Raw genomic sequence first — 22271 nt, 5'->3', positions numbered from 1 at the left:
GGTGGAGGGGGAAGCAAGAGCCGACCGGACCGGAAGGGGCGGGACGAGTGCGTCCCTCTAAATCGTCTGTGGAATCTGATACTGGGTCTTTCCCGGCCCGGGGTGGACTTTCTCGCCCTAGGCCAAAGGATGGCCTTCCTAGTGGGCCCCCTGGGATGGCCGGGACATATCCTTTCAACATCTAAATTATATGCATGTTATAAACATGCATAAAAACATATAGAGATAAGCGTATTGTCTAAAAGTATGGTATTGATGGGCGAAGATAGCAATGCTCTAACTCAAACAGTTAAATTAGTTTAACAAAATAAACACCAGGAAGCTGAGATATGTTGTCAGCAATGAGAAAGACCAAAGACCAAGGTAGTGGGGGCAGATGAATGGAAAGATGAAGGGAGAATGAATACAGCTATGTATGTGTGTATATATATATATATATATATATATGTATGTATATATACATATATATACATATATTACAAAGGTGAAAACAGAACTTGGGGGAGGGATGGAGTTGAGAAAGATGAAGGAAAACAATGGAAGGGATGACATTAATCAAGATGCATTGTAATCCTACATTGTTGAATTGAAACTCCTTTGTACAACTACTTGATTTCTAAAACTTAAAATTTTTTAAGTCGCTAATCCAGTTTTTCTTCATAATTAAAATCTTTTATCAGCCCAGTTTGTGTCTGAATGTTGGCATCTCATAAGCAATTCATGCAACAAATATTTGTTGTGTGTTGACTATATGCTGCACATCTTAGATGCTCTAGCACTATCTTTGCTCCTTGTCCTTGCTCAGATTCCTTTAGGTCACATAGTAAAGCCAATAAATATATCAAATACCATCTAAGAGATCTGAAAATAGAACTGGTGAAAGGGTCAGGAAAACTGTTTCATACTTAGTGCTCTTTAAACTCTTTTAGAAATGATAGTGAGCAGAGACATGGGAAGAAGCTCCAAGCATAGTGAAGTTGGCATGCTTAGATATGTGTTCAGGTGCCTGTTTTTAATGAACGAATACTGTATGTTCACTTTCCAACAACTCTTTATATGGTAAACAAGAATGCATGACCAGCAGATTCTTTCTTGATTTAAGAACAGAACGTTGGGGCTGGGGATATAGCCTAGTGGCAAGAGTGCATGCCTCAGATACACGAGGCCCTAGGTTCGATTCCCCAGCACCACATATACAGAAAACGGCCAGAAGCGGCGCTGTGGCTCAAGTGGCAGGGTGCTAGCCTTGAGCGGGAAGAAGCCAGGGACAGTGCTCAGGCCCGGAGTCCAAGGCCCAGGACTGGCCAAAAAAAAAAAAAAAAAAAAAAAAAAGAACAGAACGATTTTTACAGGGCTCATTTTCTGGAAAGGAAGAGGTACTGGGCTTTGAACTCGGCCTGGCTAGTGCCCTACCATTTAGGCCATACCTTTATCTGATCATTTGGTGATGGAGTCTCAAGGACTTTTCAGCTTGGGCTAGCTTCAAACCAGGAGCTTAGTACCTCATTTTCCTGAGTAGCTAGGATTACAGGAATAAACCACAAATACTCAGCTAGGCAATATTTCTTAACCTATGTGGTGGTAGTTTTTCTTTGCAATTATTTTTTCTGTTTCATATTTATATTTGTACACATTTTTGTTTGTATGTGGGCACCCAAATCTGCAGATGTTCAAGCCTCTTATATAAATTGATGTAGTAGTATTTGCATATCTCCTAGCCTTGCATGTTTTAAATCATCTTTAGAACACTTATGATAGCTGTTGCCATGTAACTGTTATGTAAATAGCTGTTGTGACACATTATTTAGGGAATTGTCACAAGAAGAAACAACCCTTAAATGTTCAGTACAGCCCCAATTAATTTTTTCCCAGTTATCTTCTGTGTAGGGTTGCCTGACTCCATAAATAGAGAATTAGTGTGTCTGAAGGCTGATAATTTTTTTAAACTACAAACACATTCTCTCCTTTTCTCTTGAATCTATTATTATTACCATGAAGGCTCATGTTTATTTAATTTTTTATTCCTTTATGAGTGTGTTAGCCACTGTTAAGATGTCTTTCAGGATGAAGCTGGTGGTGACAAAAATGATTGAGACCCTGTATATCAGCCTGAGTGTACTTCCTAGCAGTCTTGGGGCTGTTTACTCAAAGGCCCGGGAATTCAAAATCCACATGTTTACTCATTCATTTGTTTTAAATACAGCACCAAAACGTCATTTGTTAGTCATTTAAAGCCTGCCTGCTTTGCATACCCTGAATCTGCACTCAACATCTGGTTGCCTTGGATACCATGGGTGAACAAATGCTGGTATCTGACAGACTCCAAGCCATTGCTGATTTCCAGAGTGTTCTACAGACTCTACCATACAAGAGAATGGCGTCACACAGACGCGGCCCCTGCTTCAGGCTCCCTCTCTCCTCCTCTGGGTGGTGATCTCTACCCTTAGGCTTTTTGTAGGTTATAAGGCCTTGAGAGATTATCTGCCTCCCCCACCCCCTAACATGTGCGATTCAGTTTCTGCTTCTCCCCAGTAACTTGCGTGCTACTGCCATCTTGTGGTCACAATTATTTTTTTTCCTAGCTCACTCCCCTAAATGTCTGGAACTTCTTCCGTCAGGTAGATAGATTAGAAATAATTATTTGCTACTGTTTAATAAGTTGATAAAGGGCTGAGGACATGGCTCAAGTGTCAAAGCACCTGCTTAGATAGCACAAGACCCTTCATCCAAACCCCAGCGAGACAGAAAAGATATCTAGAAGTACAGATGTGGGAAAGCATACTTAGGTAGAAAACGAGTTAAAAAGCAGTGCACACTACATTCCCACTTACAGTAAAAGGTGTAATGAACATAAGCAAAGATGTTTGTCTTTACACAGAAGAGAACTGAAAGCAATCAGGACAAACTTTTCACTGATAAAATTAGGATTTGAACAGGGAAAGCTAAGGGGATCATCATCATAACAAACAAGCCAGGTACAGTGGTGTATACCTGTCATCTCAGATATCTGCATTGTATGGGCATTGTATGGTCCAAAGGCAAAACACAAGAGCCTATCTGAAAACGTAACTAAAGAAAAAATGGCTAGGAGCGTGACTCAAGTGGTAGAATGACCACATAGAATGTTGAAAGCCCTGAGTTCAAACTCCAGTATTACAAAAATCACACAGAGGCAGAGAGAGAGACAGAGAGACAGAAGGAGATGGAGAGAGACACCGAGAAAGAAGAAGAGGGAAGGGAAAGAGGAGATAAGGAGAGGAAAAGGGAGGGAAGAAGGGAGGAGAAAGAGGAGAGGGGAAGAGGGGAAATGAGCCAGGAAGAGAGGAGAGGGAATGAGAAGGAAGGAGAGGGTAGAGGAGATGTTTATATAGAAGTTCTATCTGAAAATTGGAATTATGCGTGTGTGTGTGTGCGCACGCACACACACACACACGTAGTATATATGGTGGTTTTATATCTCCCCCCAAAGAACATTGGAATCCTGACTTCTCGTACCTTAGGCTGTGCCCTTATTTGGAAGTGTTCAAAGAACTGTTACGTGTACTATAAAGTCATTACAGAAGTAACTGAGGTGAAGTGAGACCCACTATAGTGGCTCCTAATCCAACCACTACTGTTGAAATTGAAGATTTAGTCATGCCTGGTGACTCATATTATGTAAACTATAATCCTATCACTGATGAGGTAAAGGCAGTAAATTATGCCTTGAAGGCCAGCCTGGGACTCTAAAAACAACAACAACAACAACAACAAATAAAAAGGAAAGGAAAATTCAAACAGATGTGCACAGAGAAAAGAGACAGGAAGACAATGAACCACAGACCATACAGACCAGCGCAGGCTTTCTTCACAACTCTCAAAAGGAATGGCTTCTATTGACACATCCATGCTCCACTTCTCACCTCCAGATCTGTGTGATGCTAAATTATGATTATGTAAATCATCCAGTTTAACACTGTTTTCATAGGCCTACCAAACTACGTCCAGGACTCTGATTTTTTTCTTCTTTTCTTATCCTCTGTCTTGTCAAATAATATACTGATCTGCATTAAAGTTAGGCTCAATACTGTTCATCTAATTTTTTTTCTTTCTGAGCTAACAAGGTGAATTTCCTACATCAGTCCTTTATTACCTAATTCATCATCCTGATCATTTCATCCCCCCTACTTTTACAACCTTTCCCCACAACAACTCCTTTTTCCCTCACACTATCCAAACAATTTCCTAAAATACAAGACACTCAGATGAAAAAGATCTTTCCATTGTACTTTGCCCTCAAGCCAAAAGCAAAAGAATCGCACAAAATACCCAAACAACCCACTTGGGCTCTGTTTCAAGCCTTGATTTCTGGCTTGACTGCTTATTTTCTCAGCATGAGTTGTTCCTTCCTTTCAGAGTAGAAATTGCCTTTCCTCACTCATAACATTGCTCACTTACTTTCTCCCTTGTTTCTCCCTTAATTCAACCAAAATTCTGCCCTTTCTACAAAGCTTAAGTCAGAGATTCTTGTTCTACACGTTCCTGCTCACCTGAGAGGGAGCACTTGAACCTCTGACTGTTTGATGCTCATGGACATTGGCTGTAATAATGTCTGCCCATCTCATGTTTCTTATTAGAAATCCAGCTCCTAGAGAGGGAAATTATTATTCATTTCTCTTACGAGCATTGCATAAGGAGTGTCATCTCTCAAGAACACAATAAAAATACATATCAATACTATATAATGACAAATCTACTTTGATTCAAAAGCATGCCCTTCATTGCTTTGTAGATAAATTCTTTTGGATTTGAAAAGACTGTAAAGAATGAGTTTTTGTGTCTACACAGTACAGCCCAAACACTAACTCTTGAGAGAGCACACAGCAGAAATTGAGAATTATCTGCCAGTTTTTTTTCTTTTGTCTTCATAGAACTTCTACTCAAAGTCTAAACAGACAATGCCAGTTTGCTACGTTTCCCAATGTCTCTTACATTGAGTGCAGCTTTCACTAATGGCAATAAGAAATGAAGTTTGAATTTTCTGAGTCACTTCCTGAAAAAGAAATGGATGGCCTCTTGTATTCTTTTTGTTCTTTCCTGTGGAGGTCAGCTGGCTGGGACGGTTGCTGGCTTCAATTTTCTAGCTGAAGGCAACAATGGAGCCAATGACTGGGCAACAATAAAATGCAGGGTCTTTCAGCAGAGCTGCCTGACAAGGCAAAACCTCGCCATAATCTGAAAATTTATATGGCAGCAAAATAATCCTATATCACTTTTCATTTTCCCCCTTGTCATCCCATTATCACAACGCCATAACCTGAAAAATATACTGAAGTACAGTAATAAAAGAATACCTTTCTTCCAAACAATGATGCTAGAAATGACCTTCCTTGGACACTATTCTCACTAGTTATTTTGATTTATTTGATGAAATTTCAATAGAGTGTTTATGTGATGACCATGAGTCATCAAAATGAAGGTTAATGCTCCATACAATCTTTATAAGAAGAAAGATAGTTGTGATTTGATACGGTTTGATGTGTTCTTAAAAGTTAAATTTTAAGCCATTCAAATGCAAATGGATTTGTGTTTAACAGAGCAATATAAAATGTCTTTGGAAATTTTAACTAGCCATAACAATGAAATGTTTGGTGGTACTAAGGTTTGAACTCAGGGTCTTGTGCTGAGTAGGCAATCAGTCTACTACTTGAGTCACATCCCCAGTCCTCATGATGGAATTTTTTAGTACTTTGTAACAACTTAAGATTTTATTAGGAGACATATTTTTTCTTAGTGACATCAGAAATTCTAGTAAGAATTGGGGAAATTAAGAATCCCATACTTGGGGTAGGGAGAGAGAGTTGGGGAGGGGGAAGGGGGGGAGAAAAACGAGGAAGGAGGTAAGTTTGCTAAGAAATGTACTCACTGCCTTACATATGAAACTGTAGCCCCTCTGTACATTAGTTTGACAATTAATTAATTAATTAAAAAAGAATCCCACACTGGATAGTCCCCTTGAGGTCATTTGGGGGTGCGTTGCTCAGTGGGGTGACTGATGAGAGCAGAGCAAGTTGGTCAATGGTTTGCTTTTGCTTAAGGTATGAACATTCAACCCTGTTGGAACTACCTTTCAGAAGCAAACTACCTTTCAGAAGTAAAATAGCCAGAATGAGAATTTTGTCTCATGGAACAGCTAGAAAACTGGAAGAAGAACACCACCACCACCACCACCACCACCACCACAACAACAACAACAACAAATCAAGTGGAAGGTCTCCATACATGGGAAAAGAGGCAGCACAGGGCCAACACCCTTGAAAGAAGAAAAACAAAGGAAGGAAAGCATGTAGCTTTTCTTGGGTGGTTCCCCATGGAGCTGTGGGGAGTGTGGCTGACAGAGCCATCCCAGCCGAGCTGAGATTGGTGGGAGGGCAGAGACAGAGGCTCACAAGGCAGGAGTGGATAGAAACTTCGAGGGCATAATGTTTACAAGAAGACAACTGTCTTTCTTCAGCTCTCTGGAAACTGTTAAAGGGATGCTGATCACGATGAATTCTACTCATAAATGGACACATTGAATTAAAACACGCTGGTACAACTATGTAAAGACAATATAAAAATGTAATTTAAAAAATACCTAGAAAACTATATTCATTTTTTTCTCTTCTACTCTGAACTTCTTTATTGCTTTCCCCCCCTTGATGATTAGAGTTCTAGAAGCTTCAGTGACCTAGTTTCAGTTATAGATAAAAGAAAATCAGTCCATTGCTAAGTCACAGGTTAACATTTTCTTAGTGAATATTCTGGAAGTACTGATCCAAAGGCTGTTTGTGAATGCACAACGTTATTTTTCTCCATCCCTACATTCCATCACACCAAGCAAAAGCCACCTTTCATTCTGAAGCATGCTTGCTGCCTTTAGGAACAAGATGGCTGTCCAGGCTCTTATATCACATTACAGAGGTGGTCGTGACAGTAGCTGTGGTAGGAAGAATCGAAAGAAGACATCACACTTCCTTTTATACTCATTCCTGTTTATCAGGAAGCAACATTTGCATAGAAGTTATTCTCACCCGCAACAGACTTTGAATATGACCTGAATGATTTGACTGGAATATAATCCAACCCCTATTACTGGCAGAGGGAAATAAAAAGTATTTCTTGCTTGTCTTCAGTTAATGATGCTTGTCTATAGAGGGAAAGGTAGGCCTGGTTTCCTAAACATCCCTTACTACTGCCTTATCTCCCTCCCAAATACAATTTATAAATCATAGGAAAAGTAGGATAGCAATAGTAATATTGGCCATATTTATCACAAAGATAACCCACAGAGGAAAGAACATCCTCCTCTTTCACCACCCCTCCTCAACAAGCTTGATGCAGGACAGAGTGCCATCTTCCCCCATTGTTACTAAGCCAATCAAATTGAAACCTTGGAAAATCAGATGAATTCAGCATTGCTTTTTTTTTTTATACAACTCTCTTTTAACAAAACTCTATGGTTTAGATAATACATAAGTAACAATTCAGTGTCCCAAATGGCTAATGTTGCTTACTCTCACATAGTGAAAGCATATATATATATATATATATATTTTTTTTTTTTTTACACAAGTGGGTAGACCTCCTTGAGTAATCGGTAAGTACATGTTCTCTTTTCTCTACTACAGCCTAATAGAAATTGCACTTATTCATTTCTGCTATTTATATTCCACTTCCTCCAAATAGCTAATGTGTCAGTGAAACTGCTAGGTTTTATTTTCATTGAAAGCACCTGCAACCATGAATAATTCTGCATAGTCTAAGAGAAATTATAGTGAAAATGTAAGCAAAGAGAGGATAGGGAATTTGAATTTTACTTTTTTGTTCCTTTTTTGTTTTTTAAATATGCATTAAATCAAGAGTCATAATGAGCATCTCAGGACTGGGCATAGAGATACACACATGTAATTCCAGCTACTCAGTAGATAGAAGATCATGGCTTGAGAGTAGATTCAGTCTCAAGTTAGTGCAAGACTCTACCTCAAGAACCAAGTAAAGGCAAGAGGACTGGAGGCATGGCTTACTTGCCCAATGAAATGTTCACAAGATTTTCAATTCTGAGTGCCTTTCAGTGGATTTGTATTCCACAGTTTGCTCCTACAGACCTCTTCTTATATCATCCTAGACAATTATGTAGTTCTATTTTCCTAGGCACTTGAATATGTTAATCCCTATTTCATATGGATAAACCAAAATTTAAAAAATGAGTAATTCTTTCCCAGTTGTGGAACACATTGGCTGGTTTCCAAAAGAACTTTCAAAGTGAATAATGCACTCTTCTCTAAGACAACTAAGTTTTTGGCATGCTGCCTAAAAAACTTCATTGACCTTTTCTCAGTCAGTAATCGACTTCTAAATAAGGCAATACTGCTTGGTATGGTGTATTTGGTTTGTTTGAATAAATTCTGTTTTGGTCAAATTGAGTAATTCTCCATGATCAAATTGTACAATATTAACAATTGTGTCATTTGAAATGTATTTCAGAGAATTAAAATACTTAAGGAAAATAATTAATAAAGATATCTGTGTTTATACATATGTATTTCCTTTCCAGATTTCCTTTTAAACCTTAGAACAATGCTTCATGCATTCTTTACAAATAGTACACAAAGTGGTTTTCTACATAGTTTAAAAACCCACAGTCTCACTGAGAGAAACTCATACTCATTATCTAGGGCATTACATCTCTGTGGCCACATTCTTTTTTATTATTTATTTATTTATTTATTTTGCCAGTCGTGGGCCTTGGACTCAGGGCCTGGGCACTGTCCCTGGCTTCTTTTTGCTCAAGGCTAGCACTCTGCCACTTGAACCACAGCGCCACTTCTGGCCATTTTCTATATGTGTGGTGTTGGGGAATCTAACCCAGGGCTTCATGTATACAAGGCAAGCACTCTTGCCACTAGGCCATATTCCCAGCCCCCACATTCTTTTATTAACAAATTTGACCTTTCTAATGTCAAAATTTTTCTATTTAATAAGTTAGGAAATAGTTGCATAAGAATTTCATTACATGGAAGAATCTGGAAACATGGAAAGGACTGTTAGGTCATTTCTATTCCTCCTATCTATTTTCCATGTGGATTCTAATTCATGGGTTATTTTTATACACTGTGTGTACCAGTTATGTAGATTGAGAATTTTATAGCCAAAATAACAGCTGGATCCCTGCGTTCCTTGTCACTACTTTCTTACTATCCTTCATAGTTTGCTCTTTTGATGCTACAATTACTACTATGTTATTATCCTATCATTTTGGGGGTAGTTTTGAATCAAGATAAGTAGCTGGCCTTTAACTCAAGATCCTGCTGCTTCTGTCTTCTGAGTAATGGAATTAGGGGTGTCTGTGCCACACTTAGCTGTGCTATGGTTAAAGTTTTCCTCTAATATCCTCTAATGTTCCTTACTGCCAATCTTAGTCTAGTACGCTTGCATTTTCTACCTCTTCATTTTCTTAAAATGTAGGCAAGCATTAATTTGTAAAGGGCATGGGGAGTGATGAATGCAATATGACTGCTTGAGGTCTTGTCACTTCCACATTTTTTTCATCAGGTCTTTTCTTAAAATATTCACTTTCACACCATCACTGTGACAGAAATGATAAAGTTAGCTGAAATGGCAAATGGTATCTGAAATATATTTGTGAGATATAAAGCACAACAGTATAAATATACAAATTAGCACAAACTTTTATTAAGCTATTTACAACCTTATGCACTAAAACTGTCCAGGGAGCTTTGAAAATTGCTTATATTCTGATCTAATTGATTTTGTGTGAATCCTGGATAATTTTTAACAAAGTATCCCAGGTAATGTAAAGTACGCCAACGTTGAGAAGTAATATTGATTAAATCTTGATTTAACCAGATTGTCAGCCCTTAACTTTAATGTTCAAATTAATGGATGCATTGAAATAATTAAGATTCCACAATCTGGACATGGAGATGCTCTCTATAATCCCAGCTATGGGGGAAGCATATATAAGAGAATCATAGCTTGAAGTTGGCCCTTTATAAAAAATATGAGACTGTATTTAAAACACAGAAAGGCTTAGAGATGTGGCTAAAGTGGTAGAGCCTTTACCCAACAAATTTGAGACCCTGAGTTAAAATTTGAGAACCTACTATAGACCAAAAAAAAACAAACAGTAATATAAATATATGCCATCTCAAATACGAGTCCCCCAAATTCAAGTTCAACTTGTGTTGGGTGAAACTCAATCATTTTTGAGTCTTGGTTTTAATGTGACATCAATGTTAAGAATCATTACTTGAGAACCAAAATCTTTTCATATTATAGCATAGAGAAGAATGATGCTGCCATTATATTTTCACTTTTTTATATAGCAAGTTTTTGGTCACTGGAAAAATTCACAGGTAAATTTTTAGTTTTACAGCTATAGTTGATTAATTTTGTTTTGAAAATTATTTCTAGTAGCAGTGGTTAGAAAGTGAACTGGGGCACATTAAATATTAAAGAGTGTGTTTGAGCAGTCCGTGATTCATGCATTAAGTTCTTGCAAATGTCCAGAAACACTGCAACATGGGGCCAAGAAGAAGACTTTTATTAGGGTGAAGATAGATCAAGGAAAATATAATCTTTGATTACTTAAAGTAGACCAGTAGCAGCATTTGAGTCCTTTCTTTCTTTTCTTTTTTGCAGTTAGTGGACAGTTCTAATAAATCTTGTATCTATGGTTTGCACTGAATTGGGTTTCCTCTGTTTAGGAAGGAACCCAGAGCGCTATAGCAGTCTTTCTACTTAATTATTTTAATGTAATAATGGGATTCCCCGAGAAAGGGGAAGCTCTAGACATTCTGCCAGTGAGTAGTTCTAGAATGATTTTCCTTCCTCAAATTTGTGATGAAGTTACTCATTTTATTATTTTTAAGCTAAGACTCAGAAATTTTAGTTGCTCTGAGAAAGTCCCTGTTGAGATACTATTGCCATATTGGTTAAATTAAAAATGACTTTGGGTCTATTATGTTTACTATTCTTATATAAAAGACTATATAAAAGACTTATATAAAAGAACCACGTCTTCCTTCATCAAAGAAAGGCATGATCTCACCAAGAGCTTCCTATAGAACAAAAAAAGTAGTCATCATTTTCAGTGTACATTCTATTTAAAAAAATGAACTATGCAACTGAAGGGTAGGGACAGGAAAGGAGGGAATGGGGAAGAATGAAAGGAGTGACATTGACCAAGAAACATTGCACTTATAACCTGGTTTACTGCATTGTAATGTCTTTGTACAACTACATAACAACAATGATAATAGTTAATAACAATGTATGTATTTGAGTGTGACAGAGGCGGTTGAGGCTGAAGAAGACCAGCCACGCATGCGTGGACGTGCGGCACATGTGCGGATAGGGCCTAAGGCTGATGGCGTTTGATGGTCACGTGACCACAGCGGCACAGTCACTAGACCCAAGAGCCTGGCACGCGTTCGGCCGCGCATGCGCTCTGCCTCATCCAAGCTCCGACGTTCGCTCCGAAAACCACCGATCGACCGACCGACCGACCGAGTGCGGCCATGGCCACGGCCAAGGGCCCCAACCCGGATGCGGAGACCGTGCAGGTGCTGCAGGACGTGGCCAACCGCCTGCGGATCCACGCCATCCGGGCGGCGTGTGCCTCGGGCTCCGGGGCCCCGAGGGCGGGCTGCGGCAGCGCGGCGGAGACGGTGGCGGTGCTCTTCTTCCACACCATGCGGTACAAGCCGGCGGAGCCCAGCCACCCGGACAACGACCGCCTGGTCCTCGCCCAGGCCCACGCCGCGCCCCTCCTCCACGCCGCGTGGGCCGAGGCGGCCCAGGAGTCGGACCCGCCGACCCCGAGGAGGGTGGAGGGCGAGCCCCCGCCGCCGCCCCTGGGCGCGGCCCCGGGCCCCCTCGGGCAGGGCCTGGGCGCCGCCTGCGGCATGGCCTTCACCGGCAAGTACTTCGACCAGGCCAGCTACCGCGTGTTCTGCCTCGTGGGCGACGCCGAGGCCTCGGGGGGCGCCGTCTGGGAGGCGCTGGCCTTCGGGGCCCAGTACAACCTGGACAACCTGGTGGCCGTGTTTGAGGTGAGCTGCCCGGGTCCGGGCGGCGCCGCCCCCTCGGGGCGCCCCGCCGGCGTCCGCCGGGAGCGCTGCGAAGCCTTCGGCTGGAACACCGACTCGGTGGATGGCCACGACGTGGAGCAGTTGTGCCAGGCCTTCTGGCGAGCGGCTCAAGTGAAGAACAGACCGACCGCCATCATCGTCAAGACCGTCGAGGGCTGGGGCCTCCCGAACGCGGAGGATGCGGAGAGGTGGCGTCGTGGGACTCCGCTGCCCCCAGAGAGAGCCGAGGCCGCGATCAGAGCCATCGGGAGTCGGATCAAAACCCACAGCCGCCTCGCCCCGAAGGCTCCGGCGGAAGACTCGCCGCAGATCAACCTCAGTAACGTGAAAATGGCCTCGCCGCCCGCCTACAAACTGGGTGAGAAGATGGCTACCGGAAAAGCCTCTGGCTTGGCCCTGGCCAAACTGGGCCACGCTCACAAACGAGTTATTGTGCTGGACAGTGACACGAAGAGCTCCACCTTTTCCGAGATCTTCAAGAAAGAGCACCCCGAGCGCTTCATCGAGTGTCTCATGGCCGAGCCAAACATGGTGAGCGTGGCGCTGGGCTGTGCCGCGCGCGGGCGGACCATCGCTTTTGCCAGCACCTTCGCTGCCTTTTTCACCCGTGCCTTCGATCAGATCCGAATGGGCGCCATCTCGGACACCAACATCAATCTGATTGGTTCTCACTCCGGGGTGTCCTTCGGTGAAGATGGACCCTACCAGATGGCGCTGGAGGACCTAGCCATGTTCCGAAGCATTCCCAATTGCACCATCTTCTACCCAAGCGATGCCACCGCCACAGAACATGCTGTTTACCTGGCCGCCAGTACCAAGGGAATGTGCTTCATTCGGACCAGTCAGCCAGAAGCGGCAGTGATTTATACCCCACACGAACATTTTGAGGTCGGGCAGGCCAAGGTCATCCGCCACGGTGCCCATGACAAGGTCACGGTTATTGGAGCTGGAGTTACCCTTCATGAAGCCTTAGCAGCTGCAGACGATCTTTTTCAACAAGGCATTTCTGTCCGTGTCATTGACCTATTCACCATTAAGCCTCTGGATGCTGCCACCATCATCTCCAATGCAAAAGCCACAGGTGGGCGGATTATCACCGTGGAAGACCACTACAGAGAAGGTGGTATCGGAGAGGCGGTGTGCGCAGCCGTTTCCGGGGAGCCGGACATCCAGGTTCACCGGCTGGCGGTGACAGAATTGCCTCGAAGTGGGAAACCTGGTGAATTGCTGGATATGTTTGGAATCAGTGCCAGACACATCATAGCAGCTGTGAAATATACTTTAATGAACTAAAATAGCTCATTTCCTAACAACTCTAAATCTGCTTTCTTAAGACACTGGAGTCTCCATATTCAATTTATACTTCCATGTAATCATCATATTTATTTGTATAGTCAGGCATATTTAAAAGTAAAGCTACTTAACACCATATGTTCTGATTCAAAAATTCCAGTTATGAATTTCCTATAAAATTCTCTCTCTCTCTCTCTCTCTCTCTCTCTCTCTCTCTCTCTCTCTCTCTCTCTCTCTCTGTATATGCCAATCGGCCAATCATTTTTGAATGATTAAAGTGGATAATAAAATTTAGGCTGAATAGGAAATAAGACATCTATCTAATACAAAGTTTTCAGATAAGGCTATGCATCATTGGGTTGTGTGTTATTTCTTTGTAAACTAAGAAAATGCGAATTTAATTGTAGCCTTTATTAGCCCAGATTTTGAAGCAAGTTTGAATGTTCAAGTAATTCAATGACTGTTCCACACTTGGAATTTTTCCAGTTGATGCATGGCTGCAACTACCTTGAAATTTTCTCTAAAGTTTATCTCCTCTCCACAGTTGGAGGGCTGTAAGAATAACAGTAACAGTTCCTAGCATGGACCACACTGCTGGTGGTGCCATTCTGTAAAGAAATGAAAACAAAACAAATTTGCGGTTGCATAGTGCTTGCACTGTCCTGTGAAAATTCAGAACAGTGAATTTCTTTTTATTTTCCATGACCAGACAAGATTGCTAACTGGATTATATTAACACAAGAAAAATAATGTAGTAAAACATTTACAAACACGATGTCTTACTTAGTTTCTGTTCTGCATATGATATTTGGTTTCTCTGATAAAAATTGTAATAATGGAGCAAATTTGACTCCAAAACATAAAACAGAGGCAAGTCATCCAGAAAAAAACACTAAAAAAAAAATATAGTCAAGGGGGCTGGGGATATGGCCTAGTGGCAAGAGTGCCTGCCTCATATACATGAGGCCCTGGGTTCGATTCCCCAGCACCACATATACAGAAAATGGCCAGAAGTGGCGCTGTGGCTCAAGTGGCAGAGTGCTAGCCTTGAGCGGGAAGAAGCCAGGGACAGTGCTCAGTCCCTGAGTCCAAGCCCCAGGACTGGCCAAAAAAAAAAAAAAAAAAAAAGAAAAAATATAGTCAAGTCACAAGTCACTACAATGAATAAACTGAAAAGAAGTCCCTGAAAAAGAATACTTACTTTTAACTGTGACTATGTAAATGATATACTTGACATCTCAAGGCACAGCCGACTCTACATATGTAAATGTGTTTTACTGTTGGTTCATTTGACTGTTATAATTCCCATGTCTCATATTTTCATTGTCATACATTTTAATATCCAGGAGTTATGTCCTCTATTGCCCCTGTTTTTTTTGTCTTTACTAACTTTTTTTTTCCGGCTATTTTAGTCCTTTAATTACACAGATCATAAAAATGGAGTTTGACAACTTCCATGAAAATTCAATTGCATTGTGATGCAATCGCATCAGGACTATATTCCTATTACTCTCTTATTTAAAGAGACCATGCTTTTTGAAAGTAATTTACTTTCAAAGTAAAGAGATCTAAATCCCTAATGTGGTTCCACCAAGTTAGATTCAATGTCCTCAGATTGAATATGTGTGTCTTATGGGAAACTAAAGACTTTCCCAGTAGTGTGCAGGCATAAAGTTAAGTGAAAACCCTCTGGACTCTTAGGTTCATGTTTTGTTCCTAATATGGATCTGCCTGGGAATATCACTGTGATCCTTTCGAGAATCCTGTTTGGTAATTGTCACTCTTCCACTTCTCAAAAGAACGGCAAACTTCTTACTGCTAAGTTATAATATCTTAATGTCAAGCAAGGGAACATTTCAAAATACTGGTTTAGACAAAACTTCTAGTGAAGTCCTAATGAACTACTAGCCATAAATCATCGTGCCTCTCCTCATCTTCTTTCTAGTTTCCATAGAGGTAAAGCCATCATATGGAAAGTTGTCTTGCCACTATGCGTATGGTCTAAATTCACGATCTGTTGTAGACTGAACGCTAGTTATAACCAACATTTAAAAAAATTTTTTTTCAAATTTTTATTATCAAACTTATGTACAGAGAGGTTACAGTTTCATACGTTAGGCATTGGATACATTTCTTGTACTGTTTGTTACCTTGTCCCTCATACCCCCCACCCTCCTCCCCCTTTCCCTTTCCCCCCATGGGGTGTTCAGTTCACTTACACCAAACAGTTTTGCAAGTATTGCTTTTGTAGTTGTTTGTCTTTTTTTACCCTGTGTATCTTGATTTTGGTATTCCCTTTCAATTTCCTAGTTCTAATACCAGTATACACAGTTTCCAATATACTCAGATAAGATTACAGAGATAGTATGTAGGTATGTAGGTACAACCACAGGAAGGTGATACAAGAACATCAATTTTAAGAAGCTACAGATAGATATGGGACGTTGAAAGTAGTTACAACTGTGATATAACAATCGTTTGCATAACATGGAGTTCACTTCACTAAGCATCATCTTATGTGTTCATAAGGGTATAGTTATTGGGCTCTTGTGATCCTCTGCTATGACTTGCCTAAACCTGTACTAATTATTCCCAATAAGGGAGACCATAGAGTCCATGTTTCTTTGGGTCTGGCTCACTTCACTTAGTATAATTTTTTCCAAGTCCTTCCATTTCCTTACAAATATAACCAACATTTTTGATCAGTTCTTTTCTCCCATCCCTGCCCGCATATTCTCCAGCGTTGCTGCTAGACTCTCAGAACAGCAAGATATAGAACACTAGAAAGAAATACTAAAGATGATAACTTATTCACCTGATCTACTAGTTCTGACACATCTCCGTGCTTTATGATTTTTTTGCAAGAGAATGTTAAGGACTTCCTAAAAAATTATCAACCTTTTCATTAGAAAGGAACCTGGTAAAGACTCTCATTTATTTGTGTGAAATTACACTTTACAGATGAAAGTAGAGGAAGTTCAAATTTCATGATTATCTCCAACAGACCACTGGAGTATTTTTTTTCCCAGCAATTTGTTTAGATTCACTGCAGACATGTTTTACTTGACACATGACAAGATTCTGCATAAGGCAAGGCAATATGATTTCTTTTGTGTAAGAGCCCCACTTACTGCCATGGGTAAATGAGCCAACCTACCTTCCCTCCTTCCTTCCTTCCTTGTTGACAGTCATCGCTCACCTTCTTGCCATGTGTTTACTGGATTTAGACCCACCTTCCTGGGCATATTCGGGGGTGGGGGACATTACCTTATAACTAGAGCACTTAGGAGACAAACATTAATCTTCCTGTGTAAACCTTACATTTCCTTTTGGCTCAATATCTTATTCTGATGATAATTTCTACAAATTAGATAAAAAAGCTGCTCTCTTATTACCAGAAATCTTAAGAGCAGGTGCAGGTCAAAATGTACTCCTGTTTGCAATGTAGGTCAGTCTAGGGCATGGTGACCTGAGTTTTAGAATCTGCTTCTTTTATTCAGAATTAATTTATTTCTCTCAGATTTGATCTGACCCTCTAATTCCATTAGTTATATTGAAATGGGATATAATAATGATATCATAAAGGCAAAAGCAAATTCATAATATAACATGGTAAATCCTTAAAGTAATGATTAAGAAATTGACATAACCTTAATTTGTGTGTGTGTGATAAGTTTTTTAAAGGACCAGTGGTCTAGCTAATTGGGACCCATTTGTAGCAGGTAGAGATGGCAACTGCTGGTCTTAGGCATGGATTACCATAAAGGTCATCCATTTCCTCTCTGAGGTTTCTTTTTTCTTTCTTATTCTCTAGCATTAAATTTGAATTGACGTTCTGGAGGCAACTGCATTCTTCCTCTCTTCCATCATACTTATGACTTGAAACCTCTAAAACTTCTTTTTACATGTTTCAAAATATTATATGTATTTTTTTTTCAAGAGCATGACTCAAGTTTATTAGTAGTACTGGAAGTTTGCTCATTTTACTTTTTTTCAATTGTTTTATTTTTATTTTTCCCCTTTATTGTCAAAGTGAAGTAAAGAGGGGTTACAGTTTCACATGTAAGGCAGAGTACATTTCTTGTTCAACTTGTTACCTCCCCCCTCATTTCCCCCCGCTTCCCCTCCCCCTTCCCCTCTTCCCCCACGAGTTGTTCAGTTGGTTTACACCAAATGGTTTTGTAAGTATTGCTTTTGGAATCATTTGTCTTTTTATCCTTTGTCTTTTGAGTTTGATATTTCCTTTCCCTTCCCTAGCTCTAATACACATATATGCAGTATCCAGGGTACTCAGATGAGGATACAGTGATAGTGGGGGTACAGCCACAGGAAGAGAATACGAGAGAAACTTTGAGGTTCCAATTTATTATTAAATTATTATTTTATTCATTTTTTCTGAATAATTATTTATTGTCAAAGTGATGTACAGAGGGGTTACAGTTTTATACGTAAGGCTTTTTTTTTTTTTTAGACAAAGTCTCACTATGTAATTTAAGCTGGCTGGAAAGTCACAGTGTAGCCCAGTTAGCCTTAAACTTTTGATCTTTTGCCATAGTCTCCTGAATCATGTCCCATCACATTTAGAAAATATCAATTTATTTTATTTAAAATATCAATTTATTTATTTTATTTATATGTATATAAATACATCCATATATTTACATAAGTAATTTATGTTTTTGCAGTTCTAGAAATTGGTCCCAGGGGCTTCATATCTGGTAGGCAAAGTATCCTACCACGGAACTAAGTCTGGTCCCCTCAGGTTCCAATTTAAATGTCACTTGTGTAGACAAGCTCCTCTAGTTCCAAAACAGATTAGATTTCTAATACCTAGACCAGACCTCCATATTATCTTCTGCAGCACTTTCCTTCCCTCCTTCCTTTCCTCCTCCCCCACCCTCCTCCTCTCTTGCTTTTGCTCTCTGGCAGTATTGGGGTGTGAACTCCAGGCTTGCACTCACTTAGCTTGCTTGCTCAGCTGGTATTCTATCCTTGAGTTCCATCTCTACTTCTGCTTTTTGCTGATTATTTTATTTTGCACCAATACTGGGGCTTGAACTCAGGACCTCATACTCTTACTTAGCTTGTTTATTCAAGGCTGAACCACATCTCCACTTCCAGCATTCTGCTGGTTAATTTGAGATGAGTCTCTTGGATTTATCTGCCTAGTCTGGCTTCAAACCATGATTCCATAAATATCAACCTCCTGAATAGCTAAGAATACCAAGCGTGGGTCACCAATGCCTACCTTCCATAGTACTTTATACCCTTATATTAATTAAACTACATTTTATGTTTAAATGTAAAAAAAAAACAAAAAACAAGACAACTGCATGATTTGAGAGACTCAATATGAAGTCAACTTACAGAAAGTTTTGTGAAAATTAAATCAGGGATAGAGCTCTGTCCGGTTGGACAGGCTGTGTGTGGTGAAGCTGATGGTAGATGTGTTCATTTGGTGATCTCTTTCCATGGACTAGAGAAACTAGAGATGACTCAGAAAGTTACCTATGTTCATAGTATCAACCGCCTTCACTTTTGACTCCTCTGGCTTTCCACTTATATCTGAAAATTCATTTCCTTTCTCATACAACAAATAGAATACTGTTGGTTCTGGCTTCCATCTAACTTTAATACTCCTTCTTAGGTTAGCTACATCCAGTATTTTTGAAGACTATTTCCCAGCCATTCAGGTAATGAATGGAAAATGGAGAGCTGTTCTATAATACTGTCTTTATTCTGAAAGTCCTCTCCTGAAAGGTTTCCTTTCACTATTCTCTTTGATCTTAAGTGCACTTTCCAAGCATTCATCAGACTAAGATTGACATCATTTTTAAGAACTGAATTGAAATCAGACTAGATGATAATATATTTTCCAATCATTTGGAACTGCTCGTCATTTTGACTTGGTCCTTCAGCATGACTGTATACTGAGAAATACTAATGGAAAAGTTTTTATGTAGCAATTAATCAATATACATGGAATAGCCTTTCACCCTAAGGGAGTAATTGAAAGATGCATTTTATGAGTAATGTTGACTTCTGTTCTTTAAAATTTAGCTAAATCATACACCAATTGCCAGACTTTTCCTTTTCCTGTTCTCAAAGAGCTTTTCTTTATCATGTCCTGTTTTTAAACCACTTAATCTGCTCTCTACTTCAGAATTTCTCTATATCTTTATTTTTTCATTCTGTTCCTTAGTCAATATGTATTACATGTAAGATGCCCTGCTAGACTTTAGAGATACAAAGTTTTGGTTTTTTTTTCTTAAGATTTAGATGTTATTCAACAAAACACAGAGATACTAGATTGGAACATACGAAATTGTCATTTTTGTAGTATTTTTGGAGGTCAAAATTGATCAATTGTTAGCATTTCTCTGGAACTTAACCATAGTACTGTGACTTACTCTTTCATGTGGATGTAGCATTTCAGAAATGTTGATTAAAGGCATTGAAAAAAACAGCAGAACATAGTTGTACTGGTAGCTTTACTGTGGCTTTGTTTGTGGTCATTTAGGTAAATGCTCAGGAATGGGATTGGTAGGTCATAGGGGAACTCTATGTTTTAGTCTTTTGAGGAGGCTCCATATGGGTTTCCAGAGCGGTTGAACAGGTTTACACTCCCACTAACAGTGTAGTATTTTTCCCTTTTGACCACATTCCCCGCCAGCATCTGTTATTTGATTTCTTGATAATGGCCATCCTAACTTGGGTAAGTTTTAATCTCAATGTTGTTTTGATTTTCATTTCTTTTATGGCCATAGATGTTGAGCATTTATTTATATGTCTATTGGCCATTCTAATTTCCTCTTCAGAGAAGTCTCTTTTTAAGTCTTTATCCCATTTGTTAATGGGATGGTTATTTCTCAGGGGATTTAATTTTTTTAATCTCTAAGTATATTTTAGATATGAGGCCCTTGTCTGTTGTATGGCTAGTGAAGATCTCCCAATTATTTACCATAGCTAAGGCATGGAACCAGCCCACATTCCCCTCAGTAGATGAATGGATCAAGAAGATGTGGTATATGCACACAATGGAGTTGTATGCCTTCATCAGAAAGAATGACATTTCTGATATGTAAGAAAATTGAAAGACCTGGAAAAATTATATTAGGTGAAGTAAGCCAGACCCAAAGAAATATAGCTTGCATGATTCCCTCATTTGTAATAACTAGAATATGTCTATGATATTCTTAGCAGAGGATCACAATAGCCCAATCATTAAGTGCTTAGGAACATATATACTGAAGCACACCAAAATGAACCCAAGAACTGGAAATAGCAGGTTCTTTTTATGTTCTGTAAGCAGTTACTGCTATTTTTTCTTTCTGTTTTAATTTTCTGTATCCTTTGCTTTGTATACAAGCTTATCTGATCTGTGGAAGGGAAATAGAATAACAGAAACAGCTGGACAAAGGATGAGCTAATCCAACAATGATACTAACAAGACACTAAATTCAAAATGAGCTTTACAACTTGGGAGGAAGGGAGTGGTGAGTGGTAAGCAGGAGAAAATGAGGAAGGGGGTAACTGTTTAAAAAGAAATGTTCACATTACCTTTTTTAACTGTGATTCTCCTGTTCATCACCTTTACAACAAATAAAAAGTACAGGCTAGGAATATGGCCTAGTGGTAAAGTGCTCACCTCGTATACATGAAGCCCTGGGTTCGATTCTTCAGCACCACATATATAGAAAAAGTTGAAACTGGTGCTGTGGCTCAAGTGGCAGAGTGCTAGCCTTGAGCAAAAAGAAGCCAGGGACAGTGCTCAGGCCCTGAGTTCAAGCCCCAGGACTGGCAAAAAAAGAGAGCAGAGATTGGTGGTTCAAGTCTAGCTAAGTGGAGGCTGAGACCCAAAGTTCAAAGCCAAGTAAGTCTGGGCAGGTAAGTCTGAAAGACTTTTATCTCCAATTAACCAGAAAATGCTAAAAGTGGAGAAGTGGCTTAAGTGGTAGAGTACTGGCCTTGAGTGAAAAACTAAACAACTGTACAAGGCCCTGAATTCAGACCATCAGTACTATTCTGAAATGTTTCTAATGCATATCGTGGTGAAATATTAACAGCTCTGAGTACACAGAAGCAATAAATATCCTTGAGAACAATAAAGTAGTCAAATACATTTACTTTATCTCTATGGCTCTTACCTTGTTTAAGAAGATCTATTGGGGTTGGGAATATGGTCTAGTGGCAAGAGTGCTTGCCTCCAACACATGTGATTCCCCAGCACCACATATATGGAAAACGGCCAGAAGGGGCGCTGTGGCTCAGATGGCAGAGTGCTAGCCTTGAGCGGGATGAAGCCAGGGACAGTGCTCAGGCCCTGAGTCCAAGACCCAGGACTGGCGCCCCCCCCCCGCCCCCCCCCAAAAAAAGATCTATCTATCCGGGCATGATGGTGTGTACCTGTAATTCCAACACTCAGGAAACAGACATTGCGAGTTCCAAGGCTAGGTAGCAAGACCTCAAGAAACACAAGAACAAAACAACACTAACATTTAGTATTTTCATATCAGCACTTAATTTTGGCTCTAAAATTTAAAGTAAAGTAATATTAAACATTATTCCTTCCAGTAGATGAATCAAAAATATCAGCATTTGGTAGTTTGGAAGATTTTTATGTAGATTATACAGATTGACACTTCCTAAGATATCTGCTGAAAGCGAGCAAAAGCCAGGTACAGAAATTAAGAATTCACTTTCTATAATCCAGAATAACTCCCTATAGTTCTTAATTGAGAGGTAATATGTGCTTAGACCTAGATTTATTTCAAAATAAATGTTTGACACATAGAGTCATACTTGGGAGCCCAAGAACTTATGCAGAGCAAATCCTACACATGC

General features: G+C 39.9%; 1 protein-coding gene across 1 annotated transcript; it reads left to right on the top strand.

The window, feature by feature from the left end:
* Nucleotides 1-11561: 11561 nt before the first annotated feature.
* Tktl2 (transketolase like 2) lies at nt 11562-13427 on the top strand. Its single transcript, XM_048330509.1, has one exon. It carries the CDS (start codon nt 11562-11564, stop codon nt 13425-13427), a length of 1866 nt encoding a protein of 621 aa, XP_048186466.1.
* The last annotated feature ends 8844 nt before the right edge of the window (nt 13428-22271 follow it).

The sequence above is a fragment of the Perognathus longimembris genome, chromosome 21, assembly GCF_023159225.1.
Source record: "Perognathus longimembris pacificus isolate PPM17 chromosome 21, ASM2315922v1, whole genome shotgun sequence".
Lineage (NCBI taxonomy): Eukaryota > Metazoa > Chordata > Mammalia > Rodentia > Heteromyidae > Perognathus > Perognathus longimembris.
Note: the sequence above shows the minus strand (reverse complement) of the source record. Positions and strands in the feature narration are given on the sequence as shown.